The sequence below is a fragment of the Pipistrellus kuhlii genome, unplaced genomic scaffold (genome assembly GCF_014108245.1).
Source record: "Pipistrellus kuhlii isolate mPipKuh1 unplaced genomic scaffold, mPipKuh1.p scaffold_m20_p_4, whole genome shotgun sequence".
NCBI classification, from domain to species: Eukaryota; Metazoa; Chordata; class Mammalia; order Chiroptera; family Vespertilionidae; genus Pipistrellus; species Pipistrellus kuhlii.
In genome coordinates, this window is record NW_023425540.1 from 65,414,998 (window position 1) to 65,430,957 (window position 15,960).

The 15,960-nt window shown below is 37.8% G+C and overlaps 1 protein-coding gene across 6 annotated transcripts in view; it reads left to right on the forward strand.

Moving 5' to 3' along the window:
* The window catches only part of SNX2 (sorting nexin 2), a 44,359-nt gene extending 42,584 nt beyond the window's left edge, over nucleotides 1–1,775 (forward strand). For all 6 annotated transcript variants that reach the window (XM_036409080.2, XM_036409082.2, XM_036409081.2 and 3 more), the window contains one exon: nucleotides 1,219–1,775. In XM_036409080.2, coding sequence (XP_036264973.1) covers nucleotides 1,219–1,269 — 51 coding nt within the window. In that variant the 3' untranslated portion in view covers nucleotides 1,270–1,775. The remainder of the gene's footprint in view (nucleotides 1–1,218) is intronic.
* The last annotated feature ends 14,185 nt before the right edge of the window (nucleotides 1,776–15,960 follow it).

The window sequence follows — 15,960 nt, forward strand, 5'->3', positions numbered from 1 at the left end:
AAACTTGAAAATAAGAAATGAAGTAGAGAAAATTAATAACAGCAAAGGAAAAAATGGAAGCTAATATAATTGGAAACTCTCGGCTCCTTTTTGCCTCTATTCTTTCTAACCACTAACTGAGATATACCTTTTTCAATTTTTGGCTATGAAAAATATACTGAGCAACTTTTTCTTATCTTCCTAACTTTATTTTCCTATTGATCATACTTGTTTGAGTAAATTCTTATTATAAGTTCTTCCATGAAAGACAGAACTTAAACTAAAAAATAATATTATTTAGGTTTTTAAAAATCCTGTTTTGATTTTTATTTTAATCTGGTTGATTGTGATTGTATGCCACAAGTAGTGGTATTTGTCTCCTTAACCCAAAGAGAAAATGGTATTCCTATTAGATTAAATCAAAGACTGACAAGATAATAGCAGACATTTTTTTTTTCTGTTTTTATATAAATTTGAGTAATAGGTCAAATTATTTAATGTCTCGATTAGAAGGGTTTCTTTCTCTAGTTCTAAAATATGTGATTAGAAGCTTGCCTATATAATTTTTTAATTAGATGATTACGTTTTACGTATCTTCAAAATATGTATTTTTATTTTAAATACTTAATTCATAAAATCAGCTATTTTAAATATGATAATAAGTTATATAAGTTTGTTTTTAAAGGAATTATTTTAAATGTAACGTTAGTTTTTAATTCAATCTATTCTCTGCTATGTCCAGGGAAGACTAGCAGTTAATTCTTTCCAGTCTCCTTTCTTATTCTTCTTCAGTCTTTTTCTCTTTCCTTTTTTCTCATTCTTTTTGGCTAGCAATAACATAACATATGAATATTCTCTGGTTTAGATGTTATCACTTGATATTGGAAAAAGCTCTTTGTAGTTTTATTATTTAAGTTAATCTCTTATACTAACAATCTTTTTATTTACAGTTTTGCATAAGACAAAAAGATCTTCTTTTGGATATTTTTAAAATTATATTGCTCACATTAAAAAAAAAAAAAATAGCCAGAAGTAATTAATAAGTTATACATGAATTATATTGATAAACTTCAGATAATGGAATTAAAATGATTTTAAGAACCAAGCTTTAGTAAAATGTTGATCACTACTAGCTATTTATATAGGGTGGTGGTGTTTTTTTTAATGCTCTATAGGATATATGCATATAAATGACAAAAAGGTAATGAGACTATTTTTTATCTTTATTATTATCCACAGCTGATAAAATACTGGGAAGCATTCCTACCTGAAGCCAAAGCCATTGCCTAGCAGGAAGATTACTCCTGTTAAGATCTTGGAAGTTTGTTCCAGTTATGCTGATTCCACAGTGAAATCATTTAAAACCATCTAAATAAACCACTATATATTTTATGAATAACATGTGGTTTTTATATATATATACATATACATATATGTGTATATATATGTGTGTGTACATACATATATATGTATACATATACATATATATGTATGTACACACAATCTGACATTTTATTACAAGCTGCATGTCCTGACCCTCTGAATTAACTGGACTGTGGCATGACATTCTGCAATACTTTGCTGAATTGAACACTATTGTGTCTTAAATACTTGCACTAAAAAGTGCACTTCAAGGCCAGAAAACTTTACAAAATTTTTTTCTTTATATGTTCTATAGTGTGTTCACCCTCTTTATGAAGTGAATTATCAATGCATTGATTACTGTTCATTTATACATTCCTGTACAGAAATTATGATATTGCAATTACAGTAATAAAATGATATTCCTTGTGAAATACTAGTAACAAATTATTTGGGAATATAAGCATATTAGGGATCCTTTAAAAGCATTTTTAATAGGAAGAAACTTTCTTTTATATATATATATATATATATATATATATATATATATATATATATATATATTGTTGTTGTTTGTTTGTTTGTTTGTTTGTTTGAGAGAGCTGAGCTCATTAAATGAGTAAATGAAGCTTAAGTTTTCTTATGAAGTTACTAGAAGCCCAGCGCATGGTTAAATTGTGTGTGTGTAGGATCCCCTAGGCCTAGCTTGCCATTAGTGCCATGTCTGCCACCTCTGTGACACCTCATATGCTCCATGGATGCTGCTGGTGCCCTATGACAGACACTACCAGCTTGCGCCCTTCCCCAGCACACCGCCTCCCCTACCCCAACCCTCCCTCCCCCCCGCGCTGCCAGCTGTGTGTGCCCTGTCCCGCCCCTCACAGCAGGAGCACCTCCTCTCGCCACCTGGGGACCTCTGTGGTGCGTCCTGCCTGCCCAGCGCCCACCCCCATGCCCTCTCCACCACGTGGCCCCACCAGCCCACTATTTACCTTGCTGTATCCTCTTTGCCATGTGCCTGCCCTCCACCAGCCCTGCCATGCAAGCCACAAATTCCACCCCACAAGAGGTGCTCCATACACCTGGTGACAGGTTGTTTGGTCTTTACAGCATCATTACCACAGGCCTTTTACAATATAGACTAGAGTCCAAGTGCATGAAATTCATGCACTGGCAGGGGGATGTCCCTCAGCCCAGCCTGCATCCTCTCCAATCTGGGACCCCTTGGGGGATGTCCGACTGCTGATTTAGGCCCACAGGGATTGGGCCTAAAACGGCAGTTGGACATCCCTCTCACAATCCAGGACTGCTGGCTCCCAACTACTCACCTGCCTAATTGCCCCAACCACTTCTACCTGCCAGCCTGATCACTCCCTAACCACTCCCCTTCCAGCCTTATCGATTCCGAACTGCTCCCCTGGCAGCCCAATTGCCCCCAATTGCCTTCCCCTGCTAGCCTGGTCACCCCCAACTGCCCTCCCCCGCTGGCCATCTTGTGACCACATGGGGTGGCCATCTTGTGCGAGGGCATGATGGTCAATTTGATATTACCTCTTTATTATATTGGATAACAAACCAAATAACATTTATCTTTTGATTTAACTCTAGGAAATAGTCTCTTGAGTGAAGGAGAGAATAGTTGTCTTTGCTTATTTCTATCCACCCTTATTATAAGTGCTCAGTTTAAGTATTAAGAAGAAATGTATTTATATGCTTGTGATACAAGCCTTAAAGATTTTGCTCATCTACTGTTACCTTCAAAATCCAAGACTTTGCATATTTTAAGTTATTCCCTTGCATTTCTTTGTTTTTGTTGTAAACTGAAAGTCGATCTTCTATGTCATAATTGACAAAGAACGGTACCATACTAAAATACTCTGTGATTTGCCAAAACCGGTTTGGCTCAGTGGTAGAGCGTCGGTCTGCGGACTGAAAGGTCCTGGGTTTGATTTCGGTCAAGGGCATGTACAGTGGTTGCGGGCGCATCCCCGGTAGGGGGTGTGCAAGAGGCAGTTGGTAGATGTTTCTCTTTCATCAACGTTTCTAGCTCTCTATCTCTCCCTTCCTCTCTGTAAAAAATCAATAAAATATATTTAAAAAATAAAATAAAATACCTTGTGATTTGATAACTAAGGATGGCATAAAGCAAATTGGAAGTAAAATGAAATTTGTCTTTGGCAACTTTCTCACCTATTCTGTATCTTGTTCAAATGGCTATTATCTGATCCTTAATGCTGGTGAAAGTTTAACTTGTGACTGGCATTAGACTTATTTTCATTTTTAAAGAAGTATTCTAAAAGATGTCTCACTTCTCAAGCTCAACAACTAAATATCTCCAAGAGGAGTAAGATAGTCTATGTGTAACTGAGTTCTCTGTAGCAGCTTACTAGGTACAATTAGTATGTCAGAGTACAGTATCCTCAGGATATGTTTGCTTTCACCACTTATTTTAGTTGAAATTAAAAGCATACTATAGGTATTAGTCATATTTATATCCCTAGAACCCAGAAGAGTACCTGACACATAACAGATTACTAATAAAGACTTGAACAGGAAAAAATAACCCTGGAAGATGCAAAATAAGGTTTGCTCTTTGAAGAAGAAACTGAGGCAGAGAGAGTGCTACCTTATTTATTACTCTTACTGGAGTAATAAGTAATTATTAATAATAGTAGAAACTTTTGAGAAATGAGTAATTCGTGCTAATATATATCAGATGCTATCTTGTTTACCCATTAACTTTGACCAAAACATAGGCTTACTGGGAATAGTTTCACTGCGGTGATGTCCTAGCATGATATCCATAGTTAATATTAACTTCCAAAATACAGTTTAAATATAGGATAACATATGTAGTTATTTACACCAAAACCTTTCATTCCACAGTGGTATGTTCATTAAAATATTTAGTACCTTCAGGTGGGACCAGTTTGGCTCAATGGATAGAGCGTCGGTCTGCAGACTGGGGGGTCCTGGGTTCGATTCCGATCAAGGCATGTACATTGGTTGTGGGCACATCCCCAGTGGGGGGTTTGCAGGAGGCAGCTGGTCGATGATTCTGTCTCATCGGCGTTTCTGACTCTCTGTCCCTCTCCCTTCCTCTCTGTGAAAAATCAATAAAATATATATTTTTAAAAAAATATTTAGTACCTTCAAATAAAATATTTTCAGTTTTGATCAAGCTGAAGAGAGTAACAGACCCTCCCCCCACCATCCAGTTCCAAACTCCATTCCCTGTAACAACCTTTGCTAAAAGATAAGGAATTTGTTGGAAATTTATAGTAAATTATATGAGCCCCTGATACCTACCAACATTTTAAATTTTTAAAAAAATATATTTTACTGATTTTTTTGCAGAGAGGAAGGGAGAGAGACAGAGAGTTAGAAACATCAATGAGAGAGAGTCATCTATCAGCTGCCTCTTGCACACCCCCTACTGGGAATGTGCCCACAACCCAGCTACATGCCCTTGACCAGAATCGAACCCGGGATCTTTCAGTCCACAGGCTGACACTCTGTCCACTGAGCCAAACCGGTTTTGGCCCTACCAACATTTTAAAAGGATTTAATTTCTGCTTGATGAATGACCTGTCCATTCCCACCCGTCAAGGTTCACACCTCCTATTTATATTACTAAAACACTTCCATTCCAAATAAATAGAACAACAAAGCATTATTAGTCCCGATAACATAATTTTCCAGTTGTATAGGTTTGAATGTGAAAATTTTTTTCTGTAACCAGTTAAAGTTAAAGAAGGACTTAGGAAGCATAACACAGTTGAACAAGCTGAACTTGGGATCAACATACATGTGTTCAGTTTTGCTTCCATCACTTAGTAGGTATGTGACCTTGGGCATAATATCACTTAAAGCTCATCTATAAAACAAGAGTATAATACTCTGATATCTGAAGTGCCTTCTATTTTAAAGTATTGTGTTTAAAATACCAAACTTCAATATCAACTATTAAGTTCTAATCAAAACCTTTTTTTAATTAAACAAGGCTAGAGCAAATAAATATTTGATAGTATGATTTCTATTACATAAAAGTTTTCTTGACTAATTTTAATGAGCCAGTTTCAACTATTTAGCTTGTTTTATAAATATATATAGTTATACTAGCCTCAAAATACCCTTGTTTCATTGTTGCTGTCCTTTTTAAAATATATATATATATATATTATTGATTTTTTTTTTACAGAGGAAGGGAGAGGGAAAGTTAGAAAGATCGATGAGAGAGAAACATCAGTAAGCTGCCTCCTGCACACCCACTATTGGGGGTGTACCTGCAACCAAGGTATATGCCCTTAACAAATCAAACCTGGGACCCTTCAGTTCGCAGGCTGATGCTCTATCCACTGGGCCAAACTGGTTAGGTCTGTTGCTGTTCTCTAAACTTACTAATTTTATTATCAAGATCTAGTAGAATTTTACTAATCCCTTGTACAAGTTTTTTTATAAATGATTTTTAAATATAAAATGAATAGCCCTATTAAACCAGGTTTCTTTAAAAGAAGAAAATCAGACGAGTAGAGAAGAAAGATTTTATTTCTTTAAAAAGTGCTTCTTGGGGTCAAAGAGTTCCATTTTTCTGCCTTAAGCATGTGACTAGTTATAAAGCTAAATGGCTACTTCACTTTTTTGTGGCCCCTGCATGGGCAGTCATTCAATTAAAATGAGTCAAGGAGACAGCAGAAATTCAGTAACAGTAACTATAGATAGGATAGGCAAACACTTTTGTCCTGCTTTAACGGAAGGGAGGTCTCTGTAGTGAGAAGGAAATATAAAACCTGGGCAAAGGAAGTCCAGTCTCACTAGCTTGGGTAGGGGGGTTGAGGGGAGGGCCATTTCCATATCGTATTCACCTGTTGGGAAATGTGTATGTTATGCTGTCTGTGTGACAGTCTCTGTTTCAAGGTATTGAAAAAAAGACTTCCAATAGAATTATGATCCTCTTCCTTATCCAAACTCTACAATCATTCCTAAACCTCACAGTAAATGATATGGTTTCAAGAAATAAGGAATGTAGATAGTTGGCCAGACACAGAAATACCAACAAGAGAGGAATTAAAGAGTGGCATGAATAATTGTTGATTACTCTTTGTAATAAAGGCCAAGGAAGAGGATAAGGTCCTTAGATTTTAGACCAAAAGAATTGTGAGAAACATGTAATTTTCTAGTGCCAAGTTTTTGTTTTTTTTATTGAATTTATTGGGGTGACATTGGTTAACAAAATTATACAGGTTTCAGGTATACAACTATAATACATCATTTGTATATTGTATTGTGTGCACCAACCCAAGTCAAATCTCCTTACATCACCATTTATCTCACCTTAACTCTCTTCTACTTCCTTCCTCCCCTCCCCCACTCTAGCCAAGTTTTAAAGAGTAAAAGAAACCAGTAAAGCCCTAACCGCTTTGGCTCAGTGGATAGAGCGTTGGCCTGAGGACTCAAAGTCCTAGGTTCGATTCTGGTCAAGGGGATGTACCTTGGTTGGGGGCACATACCAGTAGGGAGTGTGCAGGAGGCAGCTGATTGATGTTTTTCTCTCATTGATGTTTCTAACTATCCTACCTTTCTCTCTGTAAAAAATTAATAAAAAATAATAAAATAAAGAAACCAGTAAAATTGATTTTATTATTTAGCCTAGTAGCCCTAAAATATTTTAACATGTAATCCCATATATTAAAAATTATTGCAATATTTTACATTTTGCTTTTCCTGTTGTCTTTGATATCCAGTGTGCATATCACATCTCCACTCAGAGTAGCCACATTTAAAAAAAAAAATATATATATATATATATATATATATATATTTTTTTTTTTTTTTTAATTGATTTCAGAGAAGAAGGGAGAGGGAGAGAGAAACATCAATGATGAAAGAGAATCATCGATAGGCTGCCTCCTGCATGCCCCGCACTGGGAATTGAACCTGCAACCTAGACATGTGCCCTTGACCGGTATCAAACCCTGGACCCTTCAGTCCACAGGCCAACACTCTACCCACTGAGCCAAACCAGTGAGGATGAGTAGCCACTTTTTAAGTGATCAGTTTTAATAACTGGCTAGTGCCTATGATATTGAGCAGCACAGGTGTAGGCAATGCCTGTGGAAATGGAAATGGAGAATAAGTCCAACAGTTTGTTATTTACTACCTCAGATTCAGATTCAGCGAAGAATTTGAAACAAAATAAAACTACTTGGTGTTGCTCTCAAGAGCAGGTATAACAAAACTTGCCATAGTCAAGTCTCACATTATCTTGATTTTAACTTCTATTTTCATTCCTAGATCTTTATTTCAAATGTTCTTACTGTATATGTGTATAAGCATGTGTGATGTAGGTGTACATCATGTAAGACTGTCAACCAGACTTAGTTTCTAAATTTCAGTGAAAAATGTTTCCCAGCCTCTAGTCCCTGAGACACAAATAACTTATCTTCTCAATTACATTGCTTAGGTATCATTTTGCCAAGACCAATTTGAGTTGATTCTGTATCTGAAATCTATTCTCTTCTCATATCTACTTTTTCTCTCTTGGTCAAGATCTTAAGACCATGTTTCAGAGCTATCTGAAATCTCCTATGAAATAAATACATTCTGTCAGTCTCCCTACACTGCCAGTCCTACAACCTGCTACTGAAATGATCTTCCCAAAGAAGACGTATTACAATGCTGTACACAGAAATCTTCAGTAGATCCCTAGAGACTATAGAAAAAGTCGCAATTATCCAGAACCTTGTCTCAAGCCAAAGTTCTTGTCTTGCTCTTACCCCCTTATCTTCTCTCACCTTTTGCTTTAATCTAATGATGTCCCTGTCTGGTGAGCATGCTGTATGACTTCCTCAGTGCTGTTAATGTCACCATGTCTTAGTTACCTTTTCCTGTTTACCAGCAATTGTTTAAACCTTATCTATCCTTTAAGTCCACATCTTCCGTATATCCTTTTTAGTCTACTAACTAGATGGAACTTCTCTGTTGATCTCTCAATAGGACTCAAGTAACACTTTGTACCTTTCAAATCTTACTTATGGATCCTGTCTTGCATTATAGTTGTTTGGTCTTACTGCCATGACTAGTCTGTATGCTTCATGAGGAATGACTGTGTCCTTGTTATTTCTTGTAGTTAGACATTCAGCCTTCCAGTTTGAATGCTGACTTAAGAATCTACATTATTGACTTGGAGCATGTTATTTTTCTCGAAAATTTAGTTTTCTTATCTGTAAAATGGAAAGCAATAAATAATAGTACCTGTTCAGGTGCAGCTTTAAGGGGCATAAGATAATTGATGCGAATTTCTCAGCAATAGCAAGTGCTTGATAAATATTAGCTATTATGCATTCAATAAGTGTTTACCTGCATTTTTATTGTTTCACCAGACCTTAGGGCTTCTTCCAAACAATGGGTGTGTTCTTGACTAGGGTCTCAAGGGGCTTACCAGAAGGGTTTCCTCTCAGAAGAGATTGCTCGAGCTGTGCTCTTAGAGCCCTTAGGCAGGCGTCCTCAAACTTTTTAAAGTGGGGGCCAGATCACGGTCCCTCAGAGAGCTGGAGGGCCGGACTATATGAACTACTAATTCCTACTGTAACACCTCGGCTGCGCTCACTGCCCAAAAAGCCTGGCGGGCCGGATCAGACTCCTCTGCGGGCCGCATGTGGCCCGCGGGCCGTAGTTTGAAGACTCCTGCTTAGGGTCTGGGGATCAGAGGTGGAGCGGAGGAATGCTTGTAGTCGAAATCCCCAGCAATAGTTTAGAACTCACCCCACTCTAAAGATACTCTAGTTAAATTAGTCTTGTCAAGAAATGAGCTAGCGACCTTAAAAGAAGCCCGTGGAGAGAGGAAAGAAAGGTGAGTTAGAAATGTGGCAATTGCTTAGGGAAAGAAATTTATTTTCTTGAATATGCTGTAAACTACGGGAAATGGTAATCAATGAAGGAAAAACATGGAAAATGACAATGGTTGACGGAGTGGCATTCATCCAGCCAAGTGATGGTGAGGACCTGACTGCTGTAGAATGAGAAAATCTAGGAAAATGGAAATAAAAATGGGTAAATGTTATTCATTCAATAAATATTTGTTCAGTCCCTAATATGTGTCAGGAACTAAAGTAATGGATCAGGTATCCGGGAAGAATAAGAAGGATGTCTAGGATGATGCCTAGACTTCTGGCTTTGGTGACTAAGGATACTGATGCTTTAATTAACTGACATAACATAGGAGGTACAGGTTTGGGGGAAGCTGTTCTTTATGCTGCTTTTGAAGAAAACAAGCCAGGACTAGGTATTCCGTCATCAACTTAAAAATATGAACTTACTCTGTTCCTTAAAACCATGATTATTAATGAAGACATCCTCAGAGAACAAATGGAATGTGATCAACCTGTTGAGGACAAAACTCTGGGTAATGCTTATGGGTAAACTCTGGGTAAGGGAAGAATGAAGGTGAAGTCAGATAGATGGCTAAAATCTCAGAAAGAAGTAGGGATGTTTTCTTGCTTTGAACAAAAGGAAAGGGAAGAATGAGTGCACTTGTAAATAAAGCCCAAATGCTGTTATTTTCTTGGTGAAATAGGAAATTAAGCCATCATTAGAGAGTGATATCAGAAGGAAAGCAAAAGAAGATGGGAGGCCCAAGAACAATGGAGCATGGTAAGAAAGCAGTTGATGAGAAAGAGAACTATTGATCAGTAATGTCTTTCAAATGAGTTTGAAAATCATGAATTTACAATAAGCCAACCAAAGAAAGTATCTACTTTTTCAGCCATGAGAAAGCAGAACTAAAACAGATTGTTGGATTCATTTAAGATTAGGAATTGTTAGTGGGTGTGTGAAAAGGTGGGGTCGGGGAGGGGAGGAATTTTGAAACAGTTTAAATATCTAAGAATGAAGGCAAGAGAGGTGACAGGCATACATTGGGGGATATAGATGTGGTTATGAGGGAATTGGAGAGAGGAGAGATTGGTCAAAGGAAGAAACCTAAGTTTCAGAAATGACATGCATTGTTAGTGTATTGGCACTTTTTAAAAATAACTTCAATATGGCAGCCAGCTATCTAGGGTTGGTCAGTACTGACACTGCAGTTATTCTTTTGGATTCCTTAAATTTACTTTTTGATTTGCCAAAGTAATGGAAGCTTTGTCACGTCAGTAAATAAAAATTAACTTCAGTTTCTGATTTTTAACTTTATATCTATTTCAGTAAATGAATACATACGCATAGTTTGAAAACTAAACTAACATCAGAAAACTAAGTAACAAAATACAGTGATTCTAGGCCTCACTTTCTCCAGTCCTTTTTTTCAAATATAAACTCCTTTTACCCTTAGCTATCCTGCCATTTATAAACCTTCACATTTCTAAATATAAAAAATGCATATGTTGATATTTTAAAATCTATTTTAGACATCATCTACTTATCTTTTTGTATGATAATGAGTTCTAACTCTGCCATTTGTCTCACACATACATATCCCTTCCAATGTAGTTGTTACAATTTTTAGTTAACTCAGTATTCAGTATTTCCATTATTAAGCCTTTACAAATATTGTTCACCACTGAAAGTTGTGTATTTAATCATGATTTTCTTCATTGTTTAAGAAAAATAAGCTTTATTTTTTAGAACCGTATGGTGATCCTGAGGCTTAACCTTTGCTTCTCCCCTGAGTTGTGTCTCTTGTTCTCTCTACCCCATGTTTCCTTCTTTCTTGATTTATTCCCTCATTTTGGTGGATACACAGAGTCCTGAAAATGGTTACATGGAAACCATACTTTTGGGACTATTTTTCCTTAGTCCTTGATAGGTAAGTTAGCTGAGCATGTATTGAAAAACATTTTCTCTTGAATTTTGAAGACATTACTCTATTGTCTTCTAGCTTTCAATGTCACTGATGAGAATTCCAAAGCTATTCTGGTCTTTTTGATATGGCCTGTTCTTCCATCCTTGCAGACTGTAGGATCTTTTATCCCCAGTGTTCTGAAGTCCCAGAGATTTGCTGAAGTGTACATCTGCTTCCATGCTGTGTGGGTGCTTCCGTCTGGAAACATAACATTCAGTTCTGGAAATCTAGTTGATTTCCTCCCTCTATTCTTTGTCTTCTCTTTTTGGAAGACTCCTCCCCTCCCCTTTTTAAAAAAAATTTGGATAGTGGATGTCCTGGACTGCTGCTGTTAGTTTTATTTCCTGTTTTCCATCTCTGTCATTTTGTTCTATTTTCTGTGTGTACTTTGTTTTCTGATTATTTCTGTTTTTAAGTAGCTTCTTGTTATTGTTTTATTTTTTATTAAAATATATTCTTATTGATTTCAGTGAGGAAGGGGGGGTGGAGAGAGAGAGAGAGAGAGAGAGAGAGAGAGAGAGAGAGAGAGAGAGAGAGAGAGAGAGAGAAACATCAATGATGAGAATAATTGATCAGCTCTATGCCCCACACTGGGGATTGAATCCAGAACCTGGGCATGTGCCCTGACCGAGAATTGAACTGTGACTTCCTGGTTCATAGATCAATTCTCAACCACTGAGCCACACTAATCCGGCTTATTGTTTCTGTTTGTTTTTTTGTTTGTTTAAATTCTCACCTGAGGATATTTTTTCCATGGATATTTAGAGAAAGTGAAGAGAGGGGGGGAAGATGGAGGGAGAGAGACATCAGTATAAGAGAGACACATTGATTGTGTTGCTTCCTGTATGTGCCTTGACTGGGACCATGGTTGGATCCTGCAATCCGGGTACATGCCCTTCATCAGGATATAGAACTGAGATCTTTTGGTGCCAGGGCCAACTCTAACCACTGAGCAACAACAGCCAGGGCAGCTTCTTGTTTTATAAACACACTGTCTTCCTCTATCTCTCTCTGAAGATATTATTAATAGTTTACTTTTCAAAGTTTTTTTCCTCCCTGTTTGCTTCCTCAAAACTTTTTTTCACTTTGGTCTTTCTTCCATTTCAGATGCTTTCCTGAGATACATGTTAATCTTTGGATGTGTCCCCGTGATTAGCAGTGGGAATTGAAAGATGATTAGAAGCTCTGGGTGTAGATGTGGGCCTGCCACATTTGAGTGTCACTGAAGAGTGATCTCATTGGGCTGTTTGTAGGGAATTTCCAGGGTTGTTATCTCTAGATTTTTCCTCTGGGGCTGGTCACATTTCCCAGAGATACTTCTCCTGTTTCCTGCCTGGAAGGTACAGTTATGACTGCCAGCCTCTACAAGGTTCCAGCATGGGTCATTGCATATGTATATGATCACTTACTCCCGGATTCCAACTATTTTCTGGTAAGTTTCCACGTCCTCGGCTGGGGCAGTCAACTTCCAATGCAAAGACTCTTTCCCCTTTCTCAGGATATGTCTGTTCTCCAGAATTATACAGAGTGGGAGGAGGGGATTAAGAGATCTTCCTGATTTTTAGTTTTCACTAAACCTTATTTTAGCCCACTCCATCCCATTCTAGAGGTACCTGCTGTTCCCTGTCTCCAAGTGTTTGGGGGTATTGTACTGTGTAAATCAGGTTGACATTCAGCTTTCCAACTGCTGGCTTAAATTTAGCTTTTTCTGGTTTGGTAAAAGTTACTTCTCATCCATCTGTTCTCTAGCTTACAAAAATATTGTTGCTGTTCTCCCTCCTGTTTTTCCTATCTCTATGCGTTAAAGGAAACAGGAAAAATTCCATATAGTTTTACTGGGGCTGAAAGGAGTAAAGTTAATTATGTATGTTCAATTTGCTATCTTAACCCAGAAATCTCATCAGCTTTTTTGACTGCAACATTGTGTTCATAGTACAGATACATCAACATATTTTTACCCATAATATAATTTGGTCCAAATTTTTTGTCATCATAAACAATGGAGGATACTTGTACATACCTTTCCTGCCCTAAACATATGGAGCTACTTCTAGAAGTGAAATTTCTGGACTGAATATGTGCCTGTAAAATTAATAGTTATTATTAATTTGTCATGTATAAAGGCTGCCCTAGTTTACTGTCTTATCAGTAGTACTCATTTTCTCACTTCTTTGCCCAAACTGGAATAGTCTTTGAAATTCTTGCCTACCTAAAAGTTGAAAAAACAACAACGATACCTCATTATTTTAATTTGCATTTCTTTGACTACATTTGGATTTAAGTAAGCATCTTTGCTCATGGTTATGTGCTGGCTAGCCTCTGATGGTCCCGATTAATTATTGTCTTCTGAGACTTAGGTCATTGTGCAATTCCTTCCCATACTGAATAGTGCTAACCTGTGTAGCCAGAAATGGTGAAGTATATCCTCTGAAGGTAGATGATAAAAAGTCTTATCATTTCTGCCCTGAGCTCTTTTGGATCTTGCTTTGGGGGAAGCCAGGCTTGATGTCTTCAGGACATTCAAGCTGCCCCTGGGAGGGGTCAAAGTAGCTAGGAATTAAGGCCTTCTGCCAACAATCAGCATTAACTTGCCAGGCATGTGAGTGGACCACCTTGTATGGATCCCGCACCCTTATCCCCCCAAAGATTGTCAGTCCACTGTCTTTCTATGCCCCTGATTATATTTTATTCACCAGATTATTCTGATCATCAGATTTTTATTCACTTGATTTTTAGATTCACTTGTTGATAGATATGTATTTGTTGTTCATAATTTTTATCTTTACCCTTTTCTTCTTCTTCTTAAAGAATACCATTCAGCATTTCATATAATACTGGTTTGGCAGTGATGAACTCCTTTTGCTTTTTCTTATATGTGAAGCTCTTTATCTGCCCTTCAGTTCTGAATGATAGCTTTGCTGGATAGAGTAATCTTGGTTGTAGGTTCTTGCTATTCATCACTTTGAATATTTCTTGCCACTCCCATCTGGCCTGCATAGTTTCTGTTGAGAAATCAGCTGACAGTTGTATGAGTGCTCCCTGGTAAGTAACTAACTGTTTTTCTCTTGTTGCTTTTAATATTCTCTCTTTGTCTTTTGCTCTTGGCATTTTAATTATGTGTCTTGTTGTGGTCCTCTTTGAATTCCTTTTGTTTGGGGTTCTGTGCACTTCCTGGACTTGTAAGTCTATTTCTTTTACCAGGTGGGGGAAGTTTTCAGTCATTATTTCTTCAAATAGGTTTTCAATATTTTGCTCTCTCTCTTCTTCTGGCAGCCCCATATTCCTGATGTTGGTACGCTTGAAGTTGTTCCAGAGGCTCCTTACACTATCTTCATATTTTTGGATTCTTTTCTTTGTTTTTCTTTTCCGCTTGGGTGTTTTTTGCTTCTTTGTATTTCAAATCTTTGACTTTATTCTTGAGATTCTCTAATTTGCTGTTGGATCTCTGTATATTATTTTTTTTATTTCAGTCATTGTATGCTTAATTTCTAGTTGGTCATTTTTTCATATCCTTGAGGGTCTCACTAAATTTATTAGCCTTTTCTAGAAAATTCTTGAAGAACCTTATAACTGTGGTTTTGAAATCTATATCCAGTCATTTTCTTTTCTCCATATCGTTCATTTGTGAGCTGTTTCTTTGTCTCCACATTTTGGCTGCTTCCCTGAGTTGATAGAGTGGCTTTGTGTGCTAGGTGTCCTATAGGGCCCAGTGGCTCAGCCTCCCCAGTTACCTGAGGTGGACACTCTTGGTGCACCCTTTTGTGGACTGTGTGCACAGTCTTACTGTAGTTAAGCCTTGATTGTTGTTGATGTCACTGGGAGGAATTGACCTCCAGGCCAACTGGCTGTGAGGATTAGTGTGTCTATGATGGGAGAACTTCTGTGCTCGAGACACTCTTTTGAGTTAAGACTTGCTTCAGTGGGGCTCTGGTGCTCACTGAGTCTGCCCCCTGAGTGTGTCCTTTATGGATCTGAGAAGTTATAATCTGATGGTCTTACTTTTACCCTTGGGTACAATGGCTCTTGGATCTCCAAGACGGTGCTAATTTAGCCTCTGCCTGAGGCCACCCAGCAGGAGCTACAGAGAGATCTGCAGATTCCTCTTCTTTGTTTGGGTTTTAGAGGTGCCCAGATGAGGCCCAGCTATGAAGTAATCAAGCTGCTGTGGGACCTTGGGCCTTCTTTTGGATGTTCTGGGTCTCTGACTCAGCTGCAGTTTGATAGGTAAGTTTAGATTTCAAATGACCAGAGGCTCCTAGGTCTCAGTGTCCGTTGGTAACCACTGCAAGCACCTTTGAGAGAAAGCCGCCCTTGAGGTTCACCCCCTGCCAGACAGTCCAGTTTCTCCCCATATGAGTCTGGGTCTCCAGAATCTCACCCAGAACTGGAGTTCAGAGCAGTCGGGAGCTTTTGTCTCCTCCCAAATGAAAAAGCCAGCTGTGTACTCAGTTGCCAGCCCTCTCTGTTGCCAGCCAGCTCCTGTGTGCGCATGTGCTTCTGTACCTTTGCCTTTACTTCCGCAGCTCCTCTGAGTCTCAGTGTGCTTTTCTCTTCCCTTCTAGTTGTAGAATTTCCACTTAGCCAGCCTTCCTGTGGTTCTGGATGATGTCTGTTTTGTCTTTTAGTTGTAGTTTTGAAGTGTTTGTGCGAGGTGGCAAATTCAGATGTTTATCTATGCTGCATTCTTGGTTTTTCCAATTTACAGTAATTTTAAATGTTTATATAATTTAAAATATAATCTTTCCCTTAATATCTTTGACATTTTGTATATTGTCTACCTT